The 25,382-nt window shown below is 43.0% G+C and overlaps 1 protein-coding gene across 5 annotated transcripts in view; it reads right to left on the minus strand.

The window, feature by feature from the left end:
• The window catches only part of dtnbb (dystrobrevin, beta b), a 35,204-nt gene that overhangs the window by 4,094 nt on the left and 5,728 nt on the right, over nucleotides 1-25,382 (minus strand). The window contains exons 6-19 of one of the 5 annotated variants that reach the window (XM_070978645.1): nucleotides 22,959-23,044; nucleotides 22,465-22,619; nucleotides 22,267-22,372; nucleotides 21,093-21,259; nucleotides 18,992-19,116; nucleotides 12,124-12,198; nucleotides 7,713-7,803; nucleotides 6,308-6,396; nucleotides 5,585-5,698; nucleotides 3,157-3,253; nucleotides 2,770-2,790; nucleotides 1,112-1,271; nucleotides 771-860; nucleotides 596-649 (exon numbers count right to left, since the gene is read on the minus strand). In XM_070978645.1, the coding sequence (XP_070834746.1) occupies nucleotides 596-649; nucleotides 771-860; nucleotides 1,112-1,271; nucleotides 2,770-2,790; nucleotides 3,157-3,253; nucleotides 5,585-5,698; nucleotides 6,308-6,396; nucleotides 7,713-7,803; nucleotides 12,124-12,198; nucleotides 18,992-19,116; nucleotides 21,093-21,259; nucleotides 22,267-22,372; nucleotides 22,465-22,619; nucleotides 22,959-23,044 (1,430 nt within the window). The remainder of the gene's footprint in view (nucleotides 1-595; nucleotides 650-770; nucleotides 861-1,111; nucleotides 1,272-2,769; nucleotides 2,791-3,156; nucleotides 3,254-5,584; nucleotides 5,699-6,307; nucleotides 6,397-7,712; nucleotides 7,804-12,123; nucleotides 12,199-18,991; nucleotides 19,117-21,092; nucleotides 21,260-22,266; nucleotides 22,373-22,464; nucleotides 22,620-22,958; nucleotides 23,045-25,382) is intronic. The other 4 variants (XM_070978646.1, XM_070978651.1, XM_070978650.1 and 1 more) reach the window with 4 other exon arrangements.

The following is a 25,382-nucleotide window of genomic DNA, read 5'->3' on the forward strand; positions in this document are numbered from 1 at the left end:
TATCATTCACGGAAGCCAAGAATGGACGTGGCTCAGTCATTTTATTTCCTCCTTTCATCCTCAGAATTAATTATCCACTTATCTCAGGATATCATGTAATGATGGGTTAATTATCTTTTTCTTTTTTGATCATGGGATAATTATCACATTAACTTAACACAACAGCCCGTTGTTTTCTTTTGACACAACATATTATCCTGTTATCTAAAGGAAACAACCTGCTGATGTATCCCGGAAAACACCAGCTTGTTTTAGAAAGATAATGAGACAATTAGCCGATTATTGTGATATCTTAAAATAACAGGATAACTTGTGATCTTGAGGTAAAACAAAATCTTTATAACCATCGTCGTTCTTGGCTGTCATACTACATTATATATGCATAATATAATATTAATTAATTAATTAATTAATCATTATTCCTACTTTTTGTTGTTCATTCTGCTTCAGCTGAAAAAAGAGAAAGGGAATACTGAATTTTATTGCCCAATATGTTCTGGCCAGTATTATTGTATATATGTAGGTATGTATGTCTATGGTTTGACTGGCTCTTACACATTAAATTAGGAAGCTATTAGCATGTACTTCCACGTACCTCTGTCCCCACCATTCCTCATGTTGGTCTCCTCTTCATCTCCCCCATCGTCCACTTTAAAGATAAAACCATAAATTTCAGTGACACTGTTTCATTCACGTTTCACGCAGCTTTTTACGAATCAGGGTTGTACTCCAAGCGGCAGAACCGGCTGAAGCTTGTGGTATAAACTGACCTGAGTGGAGCTCTTTCACAAGTGATGACATTGTGTTTGTGATTGAGTCAGCAGCAACTAATAGATCATTCCGAAGATTTCTAGGTACACCTAGAAAACAGAGACATTTTCACATCAAACACGGGCAGTTTCTAGTCCGGCACTGTTACACGTGAAGGAGTAAATACTGCTTATGTTTTACTGTTCTTTCTTTTTACAGATTTTATGATCGCAGTATTTATTTCATAACAGTTTTGCTCTTGTGAAGCACTTTGTGACCTTGTGAAAGCTGCTGTACTACTGCTTACTATAAAGAGTGTTACAATGAATGCTCTTTGTTTGAGGTGTCGGCGCACTCTCACCCTGAGCAAAAGCCTCAAGCACGTCCCCTCCCACCCCCGCCAGGCAGTCCTGCGGCGTGTGAGTCGGGGTGGACCCAGCCGAGGTGGAGCGTATGGGCATGGGCATGGAGCAGCCTGCACCGTGACTGGGGGAAGAATGAGGGGAGCCTCCAGACTGGGACTGCAACATAAAGACGCAAAGATACAGAGACTTTAGAATTTGGCATTTGCAGTCTGTTTCCCCTCAAAGGGTTTAACATACAGATGGAAAGTAAAGTTTTGTTTCCTTTGCTTATTCTTTGTTATTAGCCTGTTTAATCTGTCTGCTCACACTGCAGGTTTGCTTCACGTCGGTTAGTCTTGAAACAGATGTTCCAACATTTGGAAAACGCAGCTTTCTTGCAGAGCGTTAGATGAGACTGATACCACTTTCACATTTATACAGAGCTGCAACCTCTCGATGGATGAAACAAAAAGATATAACATGAAAATGAAGGAGCTTTAGAGGTGCTGAAATGCAGATTTCTTCCATTTGGATGCTAACCGACCGCTGGGAGCAGCTTCATATTTACTGTACTGACATGAGAGGAGTATTGATCTTTTCATCTGACGCTTGACAGGAAAGCATATTTCCCAAAATGTCCAATTATTCCTTTAAATTCAAGTTCAGCCGTCCCATAATACATGAGACAGTACGCCTGTTTTCATGACTTTTTAAAAAGTTTAATTTGGGAAAGCTAGACTTGAAACATGTTAATGAGTTTAGTGAGGTGCAGAAATACGAGCTGACCAATCAACATCTTTCTGGTGGTGCAGTTAGCAACAAACACGGCGTGTTTTCAGGAAATACTGGACAGTCCTCCATGTGGAAACCTTGAGTGAATCTGGGCTTCTGACGGAGAGAAAAACAACTTAAATCCAATTAATCTCTACATCAACAAAGCCAATTCTGCAACATTTCAGCGGCGGACGGCGCATTACAATCACAGATTGCAGCTTTGGGTAGAGACGGCCTTTTTGTCTCTAAAGATGACTTTTATTAAAACAAACACAGACACAGATGTGACCAAAAGAACTTAATCCTTTTAGGGAGAACAAACAAAAACAAGGCAGGAAAACCTTCTGGAAATCCTAAACTGGCTGGCTATACTGTGTAGTCTCTATAGTGCACCTTTACTGCATGGAGGGGGTAATGAGAACCATGTGAGGGTGAGCGACTGGGCCCTGTGCTGATACAGAGATATATCTCACAGAGAAAGGATCACTGTGTGTCTCTGGGACTGGTGCAGGCCCAGGTCGATGGCTCGCGGCCAGGCAGCAGATGGCCGGCCAGACTGCAGTCACATTAGACGGGAGGTTGTTAACGCCGATGAAAGGAACAGGTCCCCGACATTTGGGCGAAGAAAAACACAGTTCCCTCAACTTGTTTGGACCAAGGGCCCGAGAAAACTAAAGATTGTGTCGCAGTCTGTAGTTTTAGCTCGCGTGTGGTGCTAGCAAGGAAGCGGTGGAGCGGGACTAGATTAGTGTTACTCAGATGGTGAAATCCTATTATGTTTCCTAACATCCTTTTAGAATCTATCATAAAAACTTCCATCAATCACATCTGTGTGAAGGGGGTAAGTGGTGAGACTAGAGCCACGTATTGAGCCTTGCAAACTGAATTAAGGGCAACTTACAGCCTGCTTCTGCTCCTCATCCTATCAGCCAGCAAAGGTAAGCAGTGAGAGAGGGCAAGAAGAGTGAGAGCAACAGAATTAAAGCAGCGGAAGAAGAGGAAGAGGAAGAAGAAGAAGAAAGGGTTTTCTGCATGCACCATACAGCACGTTAACAAAACTTAAGAACACTGCAACGTCTCAGTTTTAAAAAAAATCAAACATGCAAACATCCATTTCATCAAACATGCCACCCAGCTTTACGTCACAAAACTAGATTAGCATTGACAGATGCTAACGAGGAATAGCCGATTTAGGCAGATTTAGGATTTAGTGTTTATGCACCATCCCGGGATATTACTGCTTCAGAGGCCTTTTTTTAGGATGCATGTCTTTTGGACATTGTTTTACCTTTAGCAGCCTCATGAGTCCCTCCAGCTGCACCATCAGCTCCCGTCTGCTCTCCTGCAGGGCTGACATGCGCCGCTCCAGCTCGTCCTTCCTGTGTCTGCAGCAGAAAGAACGAGTAAGGCCAGACAGATGACGCTTAGCTTAGCTTATCTCTGCCTAAAGCCTGGAAACAGGCTTTTTTATACTTTTACAAAGCACCATGCCTCACCACGGCATCGCCATTTTTGCATATTATTTCACAAATACATGTATTTCCTGTTGATTTTTTTTCTCACACTTGTACAGATGATATTCTGAAGCAAATTAACCTCAGTCCAACAACTCAAGAATGCATGTAGAGTCCTGTGACATTCGTTGCCTCATGCCACTGCGCTGCATTAAGCTCCAGTATAGTTCTGTTTCTCTAGTATTTTCACCTGCACCACTGCCCCTGTTGCAAACACCATTATTTTCGTTATTAATCTGTCAGTGGCTTTTGTCCCATTGCGATTTTTCTCCAGTCAGTAATTTATCATTTACTTATTTTTAGCATGGTTACAATATTGAACTAAAAACAGGCTTTTTCCCACATTAAGCACTCGCCTAGCTGCACTACTGGTCAACGTAAAGACATAAAGTTGTGACTGACCTAATTCTACTGCAGGACACCTGACACCAGACTGTCTCTTTATGGACCAAAAATGTCTACCTGGAGCAATGACAGTTTCAAGAGAGGTGTGCAACTGACTATCTATTAATTTACTGTGACTATGACTCATCTGCAAGGACAAAGCTGGACTATCGCATCACTTCCTGGAAACATCACTCAGTCTAACAGGTGACAGGTGTGAGGATGAGAACAGGGAAGGACTGCTCCGCTGCAGCCTGCAAGAAACTTTCAATTCATTCCTCAAGACAGAGAAAGTCATTGAGTTTACTGTAGGTTACAGGTCATCTCTCAGCAGTAAGGATTCTGGCTGAATATCACCCTCTGGTGGTCACAATGTGGAGCTGCATTTTGAAAACGATTTTAAAAAACTGGAGCGATCGTCTGTCTGTTTTGAGTCATCCTATCAAAAACTGACAAACTCCTGCAGCCTGTAAACACCTCTGCTCTGTTATGTATCCCCGGGCTGAATAAAGGCAATATCAGAAGCGTCCATCCATGCTCAAACACAGAGCACAGCCGGCGTGAAATAAATCAGACGTAATCGCATTCTGGTGTAAAACCTGAGTCACAAACAGGCTCAGTGAGCTGAAAAATGCTACCAGTCATGTTTGAATTGAAGTGGAAGAAACAATAAGTGGCATAAATATATCCTTCGGTGATACAAACCAATTATCTTACAGTTTAATTACTATGTTTGGCTTTAAAAAAAACCCCATCACAATCATCTAAGAGTGACTGTGTGGGTGGTGAAACTGAGAAAGTATGATTCAGACTCATGTCTAGTGCTATAACTGTATATAATTAACCAACACTGAATGGCAGCCAATAATTTAGGTTATAAAACACTATATAAATAAAAAAAATGAAATCTTTGTCGGGGCTGTTGAGCATGAATCTTCCTGCTGATTCATTATTCACGCCAGACCAGACAAACAAGGAGTCATTCAGGGCAACAAGTGTTGTAGCGTGTCTCTTCCCAGAACTGAACCTCAGGCTCTCAGCAGCCTGCCAGCATGACAAATGCCCACGCTGCTGCTGGTGAAGCTAATTCAAAAACATCCCCCTGAATTAGCAAGCCATTATTTCTACTCGAAGAATGAGCCCAGCCCACATAAATACAACAGCCTGAAGTGGTTTTACTACTTCATTCTGTTAATACATGGCTCGTTCTTCCTGTTGTCAGGAACAGATGCTCTTACAACCCGATCCCAAAACAGCTGGGACTCTGCGTAAAACGTAAATAAAAACAGAATCAATCATTTACAAACAAATTATCTTTGCTGACAACTGTTTCATGGAGTGTTCCTGAGTCCATGTAGTAACATCCTTCATCCAATCATGTGTTCACAAAGTGGTGAACCTCCCTCCATCCTCGCTTGTGATCGACTGAGCCTTTCCAGGATGCCCCTTTCATACCCAACCATGACACTATCACCTGTTACCAATCAACCTGTTTACCTGTGGAATGTTCCAAACAGGTGTTTTTGGAGCGTTCCACATCTTTCAGTCTTTAGCCGCTCCTGTCCTAACTTTGAAACATGCATCACATTCAGAATAAGCACATATGTATAAAAATCAATGAAGCTGATGAGCTCAAACTGTAAATATATTGTGTTTGTACTGTTTTTATGTGAGTTTATGTCAAACAAGATGAGCAAATGATCACATTCTGCTTTATTAATGCTTTACAGAGCACCCAAACTGTTCTGTTTTGGAATCAGGGTTGTGTAAGAGGTGCGGTTGGTGGTGGAGGTGGTGGTGGAGCAGCAGGGATGATACCTGAGGAGCCGTAGTTCGGTCAGAAGGGTGGGGTTCTGCTGGGCCTTTTCTGGGGTCGGCTGAGAGGCCTGCTCGTGCTCCAAACGCAGCCGCTGGATCTCCTGGAGGATCTCCCTAAATAAATCAATCAGTTAACGAAAACAGCAGCGGTGGAAGAAATACTGCGACTCTTTCAGCTGAAGCAGTAATACGACAAAGTAAAAATCCTGCATTCTCAAGCTTATGTAGGTCAAAGTACACAAGTATTATCAGCAACATTTACTTGCAGGAACAAAGGTTAAAAAAACACTGCTTTCGTTTTATTATATGTACATATATCAAGTTACCGGATTGTTACTTTTGATGCATTAATGTGCAAAAAGCATTTTAATGTTGTGGCTGATGGAGGCAGAGTTAATGTTAAAGGAATAGTTCAACATATTGGGAAACATGCTTCTTCACTTTTTTGTAGAGTTAGTCTCCACTCCACTCCACCGAGATATCAGGAATTCAATGGCACATAACCTAAATAACTATTAAAAACACAGCTTACTGATTTTACACTTTGAAAGTTATGCACTAGAAGTATTAAAGTGGCATGAAGTACCTTGGAACTATATTTAATTACAGTACCAAAGTAAACTAATCTAAACTTTACATCACTGCCGACCAGCAAGCCAACCAATCAGTGAGAAATACTGAACTCCTTCTGATGGGCTGCTGTTTAAATCATTCAAATTATACCTGTTTTTGTTCTCCAGCTCTGCAATCAGCTGCCTCTGTTGTTTATTGGCATCGAAGTTGAAACTCAGATCCGATGGAGGACATTGTTGCTGAAAAACAAAATTATCATCAGCAAAAGTGGAAGAACACAAGTCAAACACCAGCAGCTGACTTCTGACCACAGTGGGCAGTAATTGCCACTGATTGGAACGGTGATTTTCGTAACAAGCTCGCCACAGCTTTCCTTCATCCCTCCGTCAGACTGCAGTATGAAGCCAAAGTGCCCCGACATGAACGTTTTGTGCTTCAGGTCAGTTTTTGGTCATTTCACATGAGAGATTTCTTGCATTTCTCACTTTTTTCTCACTTAAAAACTGAGAAATCATGTTTTATCTGTTATTTTTGGCAAGATGGTTCTAAACACTACAATACCCATGAGCCTCAGCTGCCATCGCCATAGAGATGAATCAGAGGCGCAAATCAAAACTCTTGGTTCAAGAAGCAAGTGAATATCAGTCTCCTCAACACTCTAACTTTGACTCTCCATTAGCATTAGCACACACGTGATTGGATGTTTCTCGCCAAAATGCACCATGGGAGTCGTAGTTTACCTCTCCCCTGAAAGTTTTATGTACAAAAATTTGCTCCTTTGACTCCTTAGCAAAGAATCACACATATTCCTACGCAGCTGTTAATATTCACGATGTTACTGAAGGAGCACATGCTGATCCAAGCTGTAGAGGAGCTCAACCGTGAGTCATGAAACGCAACCCCAGAACAGTTGGTAGGTTGTTTGGTCACTGTCAATCAAAACAAGAATTTACTTTGATGGTGCATACTTAGTCATGAATATTTGGAGAAATACTTTAAGTCTGAAACCAAGACTTCTAGGGCTTCACAGTTAGACTTTCATGAAGTCAAACAACATTTTATCATCTGCATTTTTTCTTTAATAATCATTAATGTGCAAACATTCAGTAATTGCCTCTGTATACAGTGTGTTTATGGTAGTGGCGGGGTCCGCCATTCCAGTGCTGCATGTGATCCAGCACAATTTTCCTTTTCTCACTGATATCTGACTCAACGTTGACTCTTTTGTCATTTATTGTGAAGCAATAAATAACAATGTTTCTGTCACCGTGGTTAGTGATCAACTTTTGCTCAACCAAGACTTAAATCTTAAGCATCACCACGTTTCAGCAGATGGCAGGTCATTCTTATTTTAACCGTATCAAACAACATTTGCAGAAAGTAAGTGCACCCCTTTCACTTGGCTGAGTATTACAATGAGAGCAGCCTTCACACTGCAGCTTCAGCATCTAAGTTCTTGGCCAAAGCGAAGTGCCTAACAATAACTTGTCAAAGCATTAAATATGAAATGCAGGTTGACTGAAGCCCACCGCGGGGCGTCCTGCGGGACACTCACTGTGGAGTTGCCCGCCTCAGCCGCCAGGCGGGCAGCGTAGCGAGCGATGAGGCGGTGCTCTTCATCTAGCCGGCTGGGACTCTCCAAGACACTGCCCAAAGTTGGAGACAGAGAAATACATCACACACTCATACAGAAACACTAGAAGCTCTTATGTAAGTCTGTATTTAGTGGTTTTGTTAAACAATTTGCATGCAAAAAAACCCTTTCTAATTGAGGTGACCTTCATATGTGACACTTCTCTTTGACTCCACTGTTGATGGACAGTCTGAGATAATTGGTCGTAACAATGAACTGAGATGAATAAGCGAGGATGCTGCATGCCAAATGCTTCGTGACTGTGCCAAAGCCCGTTCTGCCCATTTCATCACTGACTGGAAATGTCAAATAAGGCATGAGACTTTTAAGAGATCATGGGCGTGGCATATGGTGCGGACAGATGACAGGACATATGCTGTCCCTACTCGGCCGGCAGACTGCAATGAAGAGTGAAGGAGAGCTGAAATGGTGCTGGGCGCCATCTAACTCTGACTGGAAAGCGAGCGATGATTAAGACCATTACACCCAATCTGGCTTCAAACCCTGCTGCATGAACAGCCGCGGTCCGTGCAGCTTCGACGACCCGGGCCCAAACACACACTGCAAACCGGCCCTCTAATCAACATTTGTGTTAAAATCTTATCTTCCTCAAAGCAGATAAAAAAAGCTGTCAGTGTGAGGAGATTATTTTAGCTCCCACCTCGCTCGTTTCGAGGGTTTTCTCAGCCCGGTGATGATATCTTGAAGCGGTCGGCGGATCATTCGGCTCGTTTCAAGATTGTGTCAACGACTCAAAAAACACTCATCTGGTCTGCACGAGGATGAAAGTGAAATCACTCCGCCGACATGTCATCGCGCTTGTTTTGAGGAAAATGTCATGAAATGTCTTGTTAAATGGGACACTTTCTAAATAATTTACAGCCTTGTCCTCAGGCTGAAGCATAGAAAGAGCCTGAGGGTTCTTGTAGGATTACAGTACGGTATTAACGTGCATCAGGGAGCCGCTCAGGAAATTCTGCGACCCTTCGAGGTCTCTCGGAGCCGGACTGCATGTCTGGATCTTCGGGCTATCGGTGGAGAAGCTGCTCCTGCCTCTGCTTCATCGGGGAGTTTCCTGGCAGCACCTGATGGTCTGTGCCAGCTTTTGGACAAGGATGTATGAACTGCCTTCAAGCCCTCCTGAACTGGCATCTTTCCCAGGCATCTGTTATTTTTAGCATGCATTTGAAGATAGCACCATTTTTTACTCAAACACAATAGCTCAGACACCATCGTCCTATTTTGGCTGGAAACATGGAGCTTTTTAAACACTGCGCTCTGAGGCCAGAGGTCCAAACTTGTTGAACATCTGGAGGGATGACTGCATGCTGTCCCCGACTGGCCCTGCAGCATTCATGGTGGATGTTTAGGACTGGGCAATATGGCTGGAATCCATATCCTGATATAAATAACAGCATTTTTTCTGAATTTGATGTGTATTAAGACAAATTTCATGCAACCCTAATCCCGTAAAAGTTTGGATGCTATGCAAAACATGAATAAAACTATATGCTAACTAGAATATGCTAACTTGCTAATCCTTTTTAGCATATACTCAATTGAAAACAGTTCAAAGACAATATAGTCAGTGTTCTACCTCATCAGCGTCATTTGCAGACCACTGCGACATTTTAAAGCTGCACTGAATGAAGCTACTAAATTAGGGGCATCTAGTCATGGACGACCAGCTTGTGACAGCGATGTAAACATTAATGATGGCCTCCTTGGCTGAGCTGTGACATTAATGACAAATACTGCACATTAGTAACCCTTTGTAGCATCTTCATAGCTGCATACAACTACATTGTATGTAGTGAGCAATAAACAATTAATAAAATGTTTGTATACTGCTTAGAAATGCTGAATAGGGCGACTTAATGTATGTAAAAGTTATTAAATCAATATTTAATGCTTTGTCCAATGCTAATGCATCATGCCAGACGAGTAAAACAAGCCATTCGATAACTTGTTTTGTTCATTTTTAATCAAAGCCAGTTTGTAATTATTCGTTTTGATGGCAGAATTTGGTAAAATGGTAACAAAATATCATCCTTTCATTTCAATGCAATTCCACTGAAAATCATTAAATGATTATTCTGGATTATTGTGACTCTCTGAGGTGTTTAACCTATTTTGTTATCAGGTTTGTTTCAGCTCACTCACATTTGGTCGTGTCAGTTAAATCCGAGTTAAAACTCATCAAGCTCAAGACGGCGTTTCCTTTTTCTTTTTTAAATTTTATCTTCTGCAGCCGGGTTCTGCATGACTAACAGGTAATAAATTGCGGTTCGCCCTTGGAGGACCGGCTAGTGGTGAGCGATTGTCTGCGAGAGGGTGAGGTGGGAGGGAGCAGATGCCATGTCAGCAGAGCAGACAGTATCAGCGAGCTCGCTGTGATGGAGGCTGGAAGCACAACACGCACAATCTTTCAAACGGAGCGCGTTGAGTGTCGACTCTGCACTGGTGCATGAGTGTATATCTTCTCTGATAAAACGTGGACTCTGAAAGCGTCAACAAACAAGGACGGCACTGGTGCTGCTTTTCAGTTTGAGGGCTCTTGAACTGAGACAGAGCCACAAGGAGCTCTGCATTATTCAGTGGTAGCATCTTTGACTCATCGGCCCTTCATGTGAAAGCAGGCGGGCAAGTGGCTGGTAATTATAACAATAGATTAATATGTACAATCCAAGTGTGACACAGTGAGAGCCGGCGGGAACCGGCCCTCTGTTCTCTGCAGCCAAACCGAAGTGAAGCCTCCTCCCTTCCCTCATTCAACACCTTATCTACCGGTGCCCACACTCACTCTCAACACAAACTATTTTGGAAGCGTCACGGTGGCTTAATGCGCAATTTCTGCCCTAAATATGGCAGCTTTGTAGTTGTTATGCCCCCCCAAGGCAACAGCATCTTCAGTGCATGACATCTTCCCAAAGCAGCTCTGACTCACAGAGCAAAATGTCAAGACAAAGGTTATCAGGCTTCTTCATTACTGCCACCATGAAACAAACCTCCGGAGAGCGTCGCCGTGCACTGGTACATGCTGCAACACGTGATCTTCCACTGACCTCCACGGGTCTGGATGCGAGGCATCGTTTACCGCCTTGGGTGTCCCCATGTTGTCAGCTTCCTTCAAACCTGCTCTGATCTTGATATGGCCAGCCCTCGGAGCCAAGGCTGCACTGCACAAAACGTTCATCTCGGCACGAAACTTAATCTGGTATTGATTGTTTTGTTGTTCATTTTCCTCAACGCAGAAAGGAAATCATGCAGCCACGTTAGAGAATAACACTTTGTTCGAAATGGGACATCAATTTCTAGAGAGAATTAAAGGAATATCAGCGGATTTTCATTTTAAAACAAACATGTTTGAAGGTTCGGTGTTGCTGTGATGGATATTTTTTGCAGTGTGCATGCTGCCCTTCAGCTGCCAGGGTCCTTGGTGTAGTAATGTATGATAACCCAGAAGAGCACAGGCGGAAAATAACAGCTGCAGACTTCATTCAAGCTCCTCCTGAATCCGAGACTCTGTCTGGATCTCAATCAAACAGCCGATCTTCAACAGCAACACATGCACACCTCTATTCCTCCTGTACACCAGACAGTGACGTCTCTTCCCTGCTAATGTGCCGTGGGATGTCCTGAGTCCCTGAGCAGTCCCATCTTGCAAACACAAATTGCCAGAAAGATGCGATAGAAAGGAAAAGTCACCCGGCTCAGACATGCAGGACAAAGTAACGTTAGACCCGCGCAGAGTGCTTTCCATTATCGAATTCATAACCACAGTGGTTCATTACCACTCTGAGTAAATAATAATGGAAGTGGCCTTTAACTGAGAGGGGCTGTAACGAGAGGACAATTAGGCTGCTTTCACAGGGCCCTTGCCCGCTCTCTGCTTACACGATAAAGCTCCAGTTCTATCACGATCTATTTGTCAAATCAACCCTTTAAGTAGGAGTGCTCACATATTCTTCATGACAGCGTAACAAATTTTTCTCTAAAAATACACTCACAAGGGCATGCTGCTCAGATGCAAAAAAAAAAAGTGTGTCAAGTGTGAGGGAACAAATAACATCTGTAGTCTGATTTGCTGCGCTATTCTTGTTATTTCTGCTGATGAGAGAGAAACTGTCGCCTATTCTGAGCACAGAGTGGATCCTGTGATGATTAGGAGAACTTACTTTGCATGGGTGTAACTTAAAGTGACGTTCTGTCATCCTTACAGAATGCATCAGACGTGATAATCACAAAAGCAAAGCTAATTCTGTGGAATCATCAGAATAATAGCTTCATAAAGGCATTGTGCACGATGCCGGGGGGAAGGGGGGGTGCTTACCTTTTGGTGGGAGTAGGTGCCCCAGAGGACATGAGCATTGTGTCGTTCATGTTGTTGGCCACTGGTTTCGGCTGACTAAAAGACAAGATTAGAGGTCTTTAATGCTACACTGCAGAGGCCTGTGGTGCTTGTCACCAGGGAGTGGAGCAGAGGGCATTTGCATTTTATTAGTAATCATGAATCAGCGATCCTGACTGCAATTTAATCCAACTGTACAAAAGAGGATAAGAGGCGAGGCGGCGGGGGGGCGGTCATTATAAACTTCAGAGTGTGCTGCACAAACCAGGCAACATGTTGTACTCGAGTTAACTTAAAATTGCGGCGAAAATAATTTGCTTTTCCGAGAACTGCGATTTAAATGTTTTTAGGGCAATTAGCTGAAACCTAATTAACAGGAGCAAGAGCAACAACAGCAGACAAGAAATCTAATTAAACTGGAAGTCTGTGAAAAACTAGGAAAGGTGACATTGTGGGAGGAAATTTGTGAGTGTAAACAAAGCAATGGGGTCCATCTGGCGGCAGAATCGGTGGCCCAAACCCCCGGACCACAGAGCCTCATTAACGGATGAAAATAACACATCTCAGGTGATCTCAGCCTCGCTCTTAGCCCGGCGCAGCAAACGGCAGCCGCTCACGACAGCACTGGATGTCTCTGTAGTTGCATCTCCTCGATCGGCACACAGCATCTCTCTGTAGTTATCAGCCCTGATTCTATTGTAACTGACTGTTTTATTTAAAGCGCTCATTATCACATGAAAGGTAAAGCGCTGTGTCCCATTATGCTTATTTGTCCGATCAGCATCTTTGGTCAAAATCAAACTATTTATATCCACATTGTGCAGAATACAGCAATCAGCACGAGGCACTGGAAGCCTTTTTTCTGCTCTGGTGCCACAAAGTGCCTCCACAGCAAACACAGTCTCCCTTTCTGTGAATTATTGTGCTGCTGAAAACAAAACAGGAACGAGCAGCGAGGGAAACGGCATAACGTCTGGATGGCTAATTGTATTCAAATAATTTGTTATTTGTTCACAAACCAAATTACATATTCCCTGCATTAATGTGGATGCTCGTGGGGGTTCAGCGTGTGCTTTTTAAAGACACTGCAATTATTTATTAGTTCATACATTTGAATGTCCCTCAGGACTCGCCAATCAGACTCAAAAGAAAACCACTGACAGTCCTGCATGAGTAATTCATCAGTCCTAATTTCTTGTTCCTGAGGCCATTTGCACAAACATAATCCTGCTAACTCATATGTTCCAGGCAGCAAGACAATAACAGGAAAAGGAAAAAGCAGCTGCCACCACTCAAACCTGCACACGCTGCCTCCTGGTCTCCCTCGCAGACCGACTGTGTGCACAAAGTAAAGATCGCAGCCCATGTGAAAAATGTTTACCTCTCATTTAACGCTCGTTAGGTTACAACAATCCCCCCCGAAGGTGAAGCGCTCCAGACAAAAGAGACATCACGCTTACCTCTGTGAGGAGAGAAAGCACCTGTCTGGCTGGCAAAATACATCCAACTGCTGCTGCTGCTGCTGCCAGATGCCTAATCTGCCCTCAACTGAGCAGGCGAGCATCTCAATGTACTACACTGCTGCTGTCTCCAAGGAAACTCGACGGTCACGTGACTTTATGACGACGTAGGTCTCTCTCTCTCTCTCCCTCTCTCTCTCTCTCTCTCTCTCTCCTTTCTGTCTCTCTCTGAAGCTCTCTGCTCTGACTCCGTCTTTTCACCTCTCTCCAACACACGAACGCACACTGGAAATTAGGGAAATGCCATTTGCTCCGAATACCTCCACTGCAGCCTCTAAAAGTAAAAAAAAAAATCTGCTCTCATCCCTTCAGGAGACAAACGTGGCCTCTACAGTCTACAGTATAATTGCATATGATTCCCTTTACCTTCAGTGAGTTACATAAGTCAAAGCTCTTCACAGCTTTTCTTCTATAAATAATCATCAGTGCTTTTCGAGTACACCAGTATAACTCCTGTGGAACTGCGGGGCGCCATAAAAAAGCGCGTCCTCTTATGTAAAGGCTTGACAGTCGAAGTATTTCACTTTCCTCAAAGAATTTGGATTAATCCAAATGGGCCTCGCTCACTCACATCAGCGTCTGCAGCCTCGTGGCTCGCCGGCTGAGGAGATGCTGATTAAGGACGCTCAGTCCAGTCGTCGAGCCGGCACCTCAGAGGTCAAACGGGAGTGAATTGACACAACATTTAGGCGCTGAGAGATCAAAGCCTGCAATGCGCTAAGCCTCGTGCTACCTGCGTGCAGTGAATGACAATGTGCCACCCTTTCCTTGTACTTTGCAGTTGGCACGGGTACAGGGAAAATTAAGACTGCCGGAGCTTTGTGCGCACACATTAACCTTATTCCTGACAGCGACGGATGCTCGTCTGCCTCCAGCTAAAAATAATGCGCAAACATGAGGCATCCTCCTCTCTGGCAAAGGTGCTCCCGCTTCCCCGGGAGGCTGTCGGTGCCTCGGCCATAAAAACCCAACGGATCACGCTCAAAGAAAAGTGAATTACATGCCTGTTCCCTCCATTTCAGTAACACTGATGGAATTTGCATTGACCCAGAGAATAAAAAAAGATGTGAAACAGAGGAAGGTGTTTTAAAAATGTCGAAGGATTTCTGGGGATTATGGAGAGACTGGAAAATTGGTTGCTAAATATTAAACATGGCACAGAATTTGACGCTATAGCGTGTGTTCCGCATTAATGCAAAGTACGGTAAGATGCCTATTTTCGACTCTTAGACTATTTCCGTGCTTAAGGTCTTTTGGCAGAAGCGGTGCTAAGTCTGAAGGTAAGAAGCCGTATCAAAGATTTAAAGTTCCCGAGACAGACGGTGCGTCCCAAACCTATAACTCCTCTCCAAAACACAAATCCCCAAGAATCTCGCTGACAGTTTGAGTGGAGGGAGAAATTCACAGCTCAGCTCGCTGTTAGTCTTTGCTTTCAGATGCCAGTAAATATTTCAAAACAGCATCAGAATAGCTTCACTTTGTCTGAAGACGGTGCGAGAGGTTGGCCAACTGGGAGACTCATGTCCGTTCGATTTGGGAGTTGCGATCAAACGTGACGCTCTACCCTGATTCTGCCATTATTACTCACTCACAGGCGCTTCGTCAGCCTCACGCTAGCACGCACACACCTGAGAGACCACGCTGGTGGATGCTTGTGGTTCACTACATTAAATAACACCTACTCACAGACATTCGTCAGGATTGGCAACTAGCTGCGCTATTTTTAGACTGCCAACAGCACATTTCTCTCTCTGTTATGTATCATCAATAAAATGAAGTCAATGTAAAATAAAATTGGAGGCTTGGCAGTTTTCCTGTGACTAATTATCTGAGGGATCCGGTTTGAGGGAGGATTTCTGCAGCCAGCAGGGAAATCAGCATGGGAATGGTAGGCGGAAAATCACTGTATTCAACCATAATTTCTCTGAAATGGACCGTTTACAAATGGGAATTATTCCATTAGTGCCAGCTCTTCTTTAAGTCTCTTGGTACAAAGAGTGCAGAAGATTTACAACTGGTATATTGGATTTAAACTTTGTGGAAATTATGCTCATTCAAAGACGAAGAAGAGATGATTGATACCACTCTCATATCTGTCCGCTAAATATGAAGCCACCGTTAGCAACCAGTTAGCTTAGCGTAGCATAAAGACTGGATCGGGGGAAACAGCCAGTCAGGCTCTGTCCAAAGGTGACAAAATTTACCTGCCAGCACTTCTAAAGGTGTGCTAAGACAAGTAGTGAAACCAGTTTTCACCTTGCATCAGTTCACAGTTCAGACTGTGTGTTTGTTTTGACTGAAACAGCTCATGAACCAACTGTACAGATGTTAGCTGTGATCTCAGCATCTAGCTTGTTACTTACTGAGCTTTAGAGGTGCTGAAACGTGGATTTCATTAGCTTCTGAAAGAGCAACGCTAGCTGTTTCCCCGGACTTTTTAGGGGTTTAATCAATGCCCAATGTTTAATAAGTGAGCTTTAGAGGTGCTGGTGGATGGTTTTTGTTACGCTCGGGCAGGGCCAGGTTAGCAGTTTCCCCCTGTTATCAGCTGTTATGCTAAGCTAAGCTAAGCTAATTGTCTCCTGGCTGCAGCTTCATATTCAACTGATATGAGAACAGAATGGACTCAATATTCTCATTCTTCATGTGTTATATCCTTAAATTGTGTGTCATATTCTGAACTCTGGATATTTGGACGTGTGTGTGTGCAAAATAGACGCACTTCATTTTCTTTGGATGTGATTTGCCAATAAAATCTGTTCTGCGTTTGAAGACGTGCACAGTTAAACATGGAAGCATTAAACCTGAACCAAAATTGAGAATAACAGTCGCCGATGAATACACGTTTTGAATGCTTGTCAGGTTTAAAAAACATCTTTTCATGGCACGGTTGATGAGAGGCGCTACTTCATCACAGCACGCCATAAAAACAGAAACGCTTCTGGAGCCAGAAATAGACATTTTTCTATCGTCAAAGACGAGGACTTTAGCAAACACCTTCCCTGCATTAAACATAACAATAGAGACAGAGAGACATACAAACAACTCTCAGGGGTCAACAGTCACATCCATTATCCTAAAAGTCAGTGAACACACACTCACACACACACACACACACACACACACACACACACACACACACACACACACACACACACACACACACACACACACACACACACAGTGCCACCAACCTTGAAATGCCATCTGCAAGAGCATGAGAATGCACTCTGTCCATTAAAGTCTTACAGGAAAACACAGTGACAAGGATTTCTACCCCAAAACTTGATCTATATAAGATAAAATAAACAGAAAAGTTTGTGTGTGTATATACATATTGCTAGCTGTGTTGAAGAAGAATTCAGATCTTTTACTCAAGTAAAAGCATCATCACAACGACCTAAAAATACTTCATTACAAACAAAACATCTGCATTCAAATTCACAAGCAAAATTTACCTGAAGTATCAAAAGTAAAAGTACTTTTTCTGCCACCTGTGAGTGCTATTATTTAGATTTCATTATCAAGCTGTTGCATGAATGCAGCATTTTACTGTTGTTGTTGGTTGAGATGAAGCTAGTTTTAACTTATTTACATATAATTAGTATATTTTATATAAAGTTTAGTCCAGTGGTTCCTAAACTACGGGTTTGTCTCCCTGCTGAGAGTCACAAGAGAGTCTCAACCAACCTGGTCACAAGACAAAAAGGCTGTACAAATACACAGTAGGTTATACACTTACACTGTATTTCACAACCTTATCGTATGTTTTTTAATGTAAAATCTTAATCTGAAAAGTAAATAGAAACTATATCTGGATGTAGTGGAGCAAAAAGTACATTTCCTTCTGAAATGAGGAGGAGTAGAAGTACAAAGTAGCTTAAAATGGAAATACACAAAATTGTACTTGAGTAGAAGCACTTCACTGCACATTGCTAATATATCTTTCCACACTAAAAACACTGAAGCGGGACCCTTCAGACACAGATGGTTTTGGAAAAACCTTTCTGAGGCAAATAACGACAATAAAAGGCCTCTGTGCCATAAAACCCATCATAACCAAAAGCCCCAACCGGACAGAACTCAGTATTCTCAGGGCGTCCATCATCCGAAATAATCAACATCGTAAAAACGACCCAAAAAACCTGACACGGATTACTGCTCGCCGAGGGCGCTGGAGAGATATAATCCAAAGCAGTTTAGCCACAAATATTATTTCAATCAATATTAATCTACTTGTGTGATGTGATTTCATGCTACACGGCCTATACCGCCCCGGCTAATGCAATCGCCTCATCTCTCAGCTGCAGGAAAACATCCAGGTCGACAGCTGATTCTGCGCGTTGTGATGATTTGTAAATTTATGCAGATGTAAACTTCATCTTAAATGCATAAGTTTGGGCACAATGCAGAGAAATCCTCCTGCCAGTGGCCCGGATGTGAGAGCGGTTCCGGAGATGATGGCATCTGTCAGGCAGTAAAACAGGAAATCGTGCTGATGTATTTACGGTGTGTCTGTTTTTCTTGGCATCCGCTGAGCTGGTCCCCCCCCCCGCCCCCCCGCCCCCCCGTGATGTCGCTCGCTATCAGTTACTCGCTGACACTCGCCAGCAGCAAAAGCGTATACTGACAGCTTAGGTTCACGGTCGTGACTGGAATGTGAAGCGGGGTTGTGTTATGAAATGCGCCATGAGAAATGTTGAAAGCTCAAATGAGATATTTCCTGTGATCCCCTTCATGCCGTGAACAAGCAAAATCGTAAATCACTTTTTTAATCTGAGACATTATTAGATTTTGTCTTAGCGGAGGCCAAAAGGCGCAACGGTGATGAGGAAAATACGAAGTGACCTCAGCGACGTGGAGCGCTGTGGATGCGTCTCGGTGGTGGGATTGATTATGGAAATCGTACTATTTTTCAACTGAAATGTAAATGAGTGCGCGGGGTTTAAGACAGCGGCAGGATATAATGCAGTTCCTGTAATGATTTCCAGGAGCCTCAAAGCGCGTGGAGCCTCAGATTTATACCACCGGCCCCGTTTCATTGCCGGCAGACTGATGAGGACGACTGCGCTGTTAACGGCTGATCCGGCGCAGTTTATCACCTCGTCCACGTTAGCAAATAATCATGGGCCTGACATCTGAGGGAGATGGCACTCTATCAACCATGCAGCGGCGGCGAGATGGAAAGATGGAGGCGGTTACATGACAAGAACAGACTATAGATCATGAGCACACTGAGCCTCGCTGTGCTGTTAATCGACAAATCGGTCGGGTTTCCCCTCATTAATGGCACAAATATTGGAAACAAATGCTTTGGGGACGGCACTTACACAGTGTGGGTGAGCTCCTGTGGTCTCTCAGCCTGCTCGGGGAACACAGGATGCGGCGGCTCTCCGATGGGGACGCAGCCTAGAGATTTACTGATGGCGTGGCTCAGCTTTTTGGCCGGAGACTTCTGTGAGGAGGGCAGGACAAACAAAGGCTCTGTCACCTTGAATCCGCTGCTGTCGCCGTGTTGGAATAGTAGAAACAGGTTTAAGGCGCCGCAGAGGTGATTTACATAACTAGGTCAACTGTTTGTTTTACTGTGTCAGAAGTGTGCATCAGCAGCACTTTGTGCATATTCGGGAAGCGCTTGTAGCTGCGACTCCACGGGCAGTTTCACCGGCTGACTCGCTGCAATGCAACGAGTCCATTATTCTGCGCTCGTGACACCTGAAGACAGCGGTGTGGTCGCAGAGTTTGCCGCATGAGGCAACAAAACCGTGGCCATATACATTAAACATGAGTTTAATCACATTTTTTCCCAGAGTTTCCACTTCATAATCTCAATATAGATATTTATGTAAACACTAATTAAAAGTCCAAAACTGCCAATTACAGCATGTAGCATAACTATACCAAAACATTACTCCTATAATCATTATTTAACAGACTACACTGTGTCTCCACTTTTATGTTTGATCGTCACTGATCACCAGTTTCGGTGAACTGTCAAATCTGCAAAAAACAGGTCCAAACTCTCCAGAAATAAAGTCTCTGCGAGAAGTTTTCTCATTTAACACTCCACTGAAACACAAACTAAAACACAGACTAATGAATTAATTTGAGGTAAGACGCTGCAGGTCCTTAAAGGCAGCACGATCAGTGCGGCGTGAGCCATCGTTAAGGAAAAAAAACGGAATAATCAGTGAGCAAAGTTTCATTTGAAAAGTTTTAACGCAGCTGTTCTTAAAGGACTATTCCCCCTAAAATCTCCATAAAGTTAAAGGACATCTGGTGTTATGAGAAATAAAAATATCCCACTCTTATCAAAAAAACCACAAGTGCTGTAAGAGGTGCAAACGGGCCGGCACTCGTCAGATTTTAACCAACTTCTTAATGTAACAGGAAACAATCAACACTCATTTGCCAGTTTATTAGGTACGCCTAGCTAAAACTACCACAGTCTAACTCATGGCAAACAGTAGTAGTACTTTATTGTATTAGAAATATAGTTTATAGAAAGGTCATTACAAGTGCACCTTTACTTTTTGTGCCTAATTTAAAGTATGCTTGACAAACACCTTTAATAATGTGTACTTATGAAAAGTATACTTATTTTAAAGTCCTTTGTAATACCCTGTTAGCACGCTTGATTAAAGTGTACTTTAATTTTAACTATATTTAAGTATACTTCAACACATCTGTGATATAATACAATTGTACTGCAGTTGTGTTTTTAATGCTCATGAATCCTCATTTTCACTGGTGGACTTCAGTACACTTAAAGTTTGCATGAATTTGTCCAAATTTAGCAGCTATTTACACTGCAAGAATACTAAAGTATTACTCAAGTGGTACTCAAAGACTGCTTGAGTGCACAGCAGAGGCCTCCGTCCTGTTTGAGCAGCCATTTTTCTGTCCCAGCGAGCGAAATGGCCGCTAACGCTGCCAGCTCATCAGAACGGTGGTGGACGGACAACAGCGTCACACATGTATTTCACTGACATTTCCAATTTATACCAATTTGTCACAGAAGCGGGGGAACATCCAGAACGGATTCATCTGCCTAACCTTGGTGATATATCCCACATTACAGTGTTTTGTGTTTCATTCTTTTCGCTGAGAAAACCGAGTGAGACGGGAATTGGATTTGGGATCCGGAGCCTGTGACTTCCCTCGTCTCGATTTATAACATAATGACGGAGCTTTGGGGGAATGCGGCGATGCGGCAGATTCAATCAATACAATTTAATTTTCCAAAATGACTAAAACCCCATAAAATCTGTGTTGGATGGCTTTGAGAGGACAGGAAATGCAGGGAGGCGGCTGAACAGTCTGCCGTGCTGTAAAATCACCTCGCACTCTCTCACACTTATTGACGTTTGGACTGTTTAGAAAGGGGAACAAGGCGGTGTGAAACTGAGAGCGATCGGGGCTTTGACGTACCCAAGACGAGTGCTCCTTCATCTGGTGCTGGTTGCTATGGGGACCATTGGCATGGCCACGCCAGAAGCAGCTCTGACAGAGCTGGTAGCCGTGGCACTGCTGGCACCGGTACCGGAAACCCATCATGCTCTCGCTCCGGCAATATGAACATTCCACCGGATGGAAGACTGAGCGGTGACAAACAGGCAGGAAGGACGTTCAGTCAGAGACTTCTTCACTCACAAAAACATCTGCTGACGGTTCATCTGAAGGCAATCTGTGCTGCACACGATCATCTTAAACCAGTGGTTCCTAAACTATTCGCCTTGTGAAGTCAGTCAAAAAGGAGTTTACTTCAAGTATACTTCAATGTATTAGAAATATAAAAGTCATTACAAGTATACATTTACTTTTTGTGTTTCATTTAAAGTATGTTTGAAAGTATATCCTAATTCTGCAGTACTTAAAGTAGTATTTCAAAGTACATAATAAAAAGTGTACTTTATTGTAACTGTATTACAAATGTACTTAACTGTCATACATTTCAGATACTTTTTATAGTAGTAAAGAGTACATAAAGAGAAAAGTAAACAACTAAAACAACCAAACTGCATCTGAGGTCGATAAACCACAGTAACTCCTCTTTGATGAGCTACGACAGTGAAACACTGTTTACTTACTGATGCATCAGTATTAAAACTCTCATCATGTAACATATAATAATAAAGGTGTATCACTGACAGGAGACATTTCAGGGCAGAGCCAGTACTCTTGATACTTTAAGTATATAATGTAGGACTTTTACTTGCAAAGGAGTATATGTACATTGTTGTATCGGTACTTTTATTAAAGTAAAGGATGAGAATACTTCTTCAAGCACTGCTCAATAGCAGGCAGGCGTTACATCTGAGTCAGGGTGGTGGAAACCGTGTCCTGTGGCTCTTATTCCTGCATTCCTTATGATTATTGGAACGATGAATGTACTAAAGATCACCCTCACACTCATCTATAATCCTGTTTGTGTGTTTATTTTCCTCCTAAGTACCCATACGTGGACATATATTTTGTTGTACTAGTTGGAAAACACAGTTTGAAGTGATAGAAATTCAATGTCACTTTTTAAATTAGACACAAGAAGATGCAAAACTTCACGCTGAAACTGGAAATGTAAATAATTCTGATGTGCACATCTTACCATTTTCAACATTAGCAAGTCGGTGCATGAGCGGTAGCCACACGAGGCATTGAGGGGGAGGATCTGCCATCAGCACATCCAAAAACGTGTTCAGCATGATCTTCTTCTGGATACAAACACACACATTCGTGTATCAACCGAGACAGGCGACTGGTTAGAGATTTAAAAGAAGAAGAAGTTCAAATACCCTCCTCATACCTGCTGAGGGAAGCACGTCCGCACTGAATGCTCCGTGTATCCGAAAGAAGGACCCTCGAACACGGCCGTGGGGAGCTTCAGCACCTCCCGGAGAAACTGATCGAACTTTGCAAACATCATGACTCCACTCGAGTCGGAGATCTGTGAGAAAATATCTGAGAGAGAGCAAATGTCAAGCTTATTATTCTCAGCAGAAACAGAGGGCAAAGCGGGCTTTTGACATTTCTGTGCACGCATTTTATTATTGATCCACAGAGTTAAAATATGCACATTTAAGGCAAATTAATTCTGCATGCATGTTCCAACAGTGCCCCTGTGTGTTTGACTCCAGCAATTACACGAAGGTAGTTGCTGTATCAGGTACGCCTGGCACGCGCAGGTAGCCATGACATCAGACTTCAGAATGAGCTGCTAAAAATGCAGCTCACACACACACACACACCCACACACATCTCCTGACGTGGCATGTGTACGGTGCTCAGACATGAACTTACAGCGTAGTTTGTCCACAATTTTCCCTCCACACATTGTTGCCAGCATGGCCTTCATGGAGAAAACCGTCAGCTTCCCATGGCTCTCACTGCAAGAGGAGAGGTAACGTTAAAGTGAGACCACGTGACGCTTTAATGAAGAAATGACATCAGTAAAATGCACCTCAGTTCACTTCAGCACACCAACAGTGGAACAAGTATTCAGATCCTTTACTTAGAAATAAGTGAAAGTACTACTACTGCTCCAATACAAGTCAAACTCCTGCATTCACTTCAGTAAAAGTATGTAAATACTAACAGCAACATTTACTTAAAGCTACATTATGCGAGAAGTATTAGTATTTCTTGCAGCCTGGCGCCCCTCCAGTTTCAAAGTGTAATTCCCTCTTTCGCCAACGACAGAAAGCCAAGATTTACTCTTGTCCGGCCTCTTGATCGGTCACTCTCTCTCTTTCTCTTCCTCCATCAGCTTCCTCTTCATCTCATGATGTCTGTACTGAGAATACAAAGTTATTTTCTTCTTATAGTCGGCTGAAGACTATAGTTGGTGTAATGTAGTGCCGTGAAGTTCCTTCTTGCAGGAGACTGTATCCACTCAACCCAAGTTAAAAAGTGAAAGAACAGGTGTTTGAGGCGCTGAGCGGGAAAGAGAAGGCTTCACTCTCCCAAATACAAATCAGCCTAGCATCAAAATGACTCTGAAGCTCTTATTGTAATGTAAAATAGTTGCATAATGCTGCTTTAAGGTGTCAAAAGTAAAAGTACTTGACAGCGTTTTACTATAATACTACTGCATTAAGGGTGTGATGATTTTAACCACTTTATATATGTGTAGTTTAATGTACGCCAATGCATCACACTCTACAAGCTCGTCATGTTTGCAGTGCTGCTGTCCTGTGACAAGCGCGTATCTCTAAAAAGTTTCATGAGCTCAGAAAAACAGCCTGTTTTCAGCTTTGTGATGATGCATTTTCCAGCTTATCCAAGTTTTAACTAGTTTATTTATCTGAAGATGCAGAAGAATTTTCTCAACCCATAAAGAAACACTCAATCCTGCAGAGATACGTGCTTTTCACTGCACAGGACGGGTGTGAAGAACTGTAACCTGGAAAGTAACTAGTGACTAAAGCTGTCAGACAAAAGTATTGGAGTAAAAGTACAATATTTGCCCCTGAGATAGAAGTATAAAGGTACATTAAATAGAATACTTCAAACTGAGTAAATGTACTTAGTTACTTTCTGGCACTGCCATGCACTGACTGCTCTTGCTGCTGCAGCCCTGCTTGCTTTTTGTTGGCTGATGTTTGCTATAAATCAGTTACTGTCAGCCCGTGTTTTAGAATATATCACATCATATCCAACTGAAACGGCTCAGTGCCCGTTTGATGAGGCATCCATTAGTGTGCGAAATGTCACAAATCGTGACCTAAACCTTAAATCAGGGATTAACACGGTACATGCAGGTCATTATTAGGCTGCCTCAAGACCCCTTAAAATCTTTTTAACTTGCCAGGAGAGACCGGCTCTTTCATTTCAGATTCATTTAGCTCTGGCTTCCGAGCAGAGGTAACGGACTACATGAAAGCTCCTCTGCCTAATTCGGTTTGGACCTCGGGGACAGATAGCGAAACTGCTTCCTGTGATCGCAGACAGTCATTTCCACAAAGTTTCCCAGAGATACGGCAGCATGAATAATAACAGAGCGGGACCAGAATGGCCTCACAGATAAAAGTAAAGCAATTGAACGGGTCAATGAATGGACATGGCAAGCAGCCAATCAATTGGAGCACACAAGGTACAATAATGAGAGAGAGCTTTACGGTCAATAATAAACCTCTGCACTCCAGGATGCTCAGCGTCCAGGGCCGTGAGCACAGAGCAGACATTAAGAGGACGGATGGACAGTCAAACATCAGCAGGGATACTTCAGCTGATAGCGTCCTTTTTCACCCGACGCTCTGACAGAGGAAGCCGGCGGATCTGTGTTCATTCAGCTTATTACCAACATTTCTGAGGCCTAAAACCTGGCCGGATGGACGATAAAGTCACGTGCTGCGTATTCTTTATCTGGATTTGGGGACACTTTTGTTTTGGCTGACTGTTTGTATTTACAGACTCTATATTAAATAAAAGATTCAGCATTTTTTTCACCAGAATTTAATCACCGGCAGGGCGGAGAGGGCTTTAAAACAGCATTCAGACACATAAAATGCTAAAACGCTTCATTTTATAGGTTTGTAATTTGATCTCTGAACAATTTCCAAGTTTCCAAGTTCTAAAGTTTCCTGGAAAGAAAAAACTGTAATTTTGGGCTGATTAAAGGCAAAATAAAGAATGTTCCGGGACAGTTATTTTATTCCTAGGGGGCATTAATCGATCGGGTTGGCCATCACAAGTCTAAGGCGACGTCTTTAGATGTCTTGTTTT

Source organism: Chaetodon trifascialis, chromosome 14 (assembly GCF_039877785.1).
Source record: "Chaetodon trifascialis isolate fChaTrf1 chromosome 14, fChaTrf1.hap1, whole genome shotgun sequence".
NCBI lineage: Eukaryota > Metazoa > Chordata > Actinopteri > Chaetodontiformes > Chaetodontidae > Chaetodon > Chaetodon trifascialis.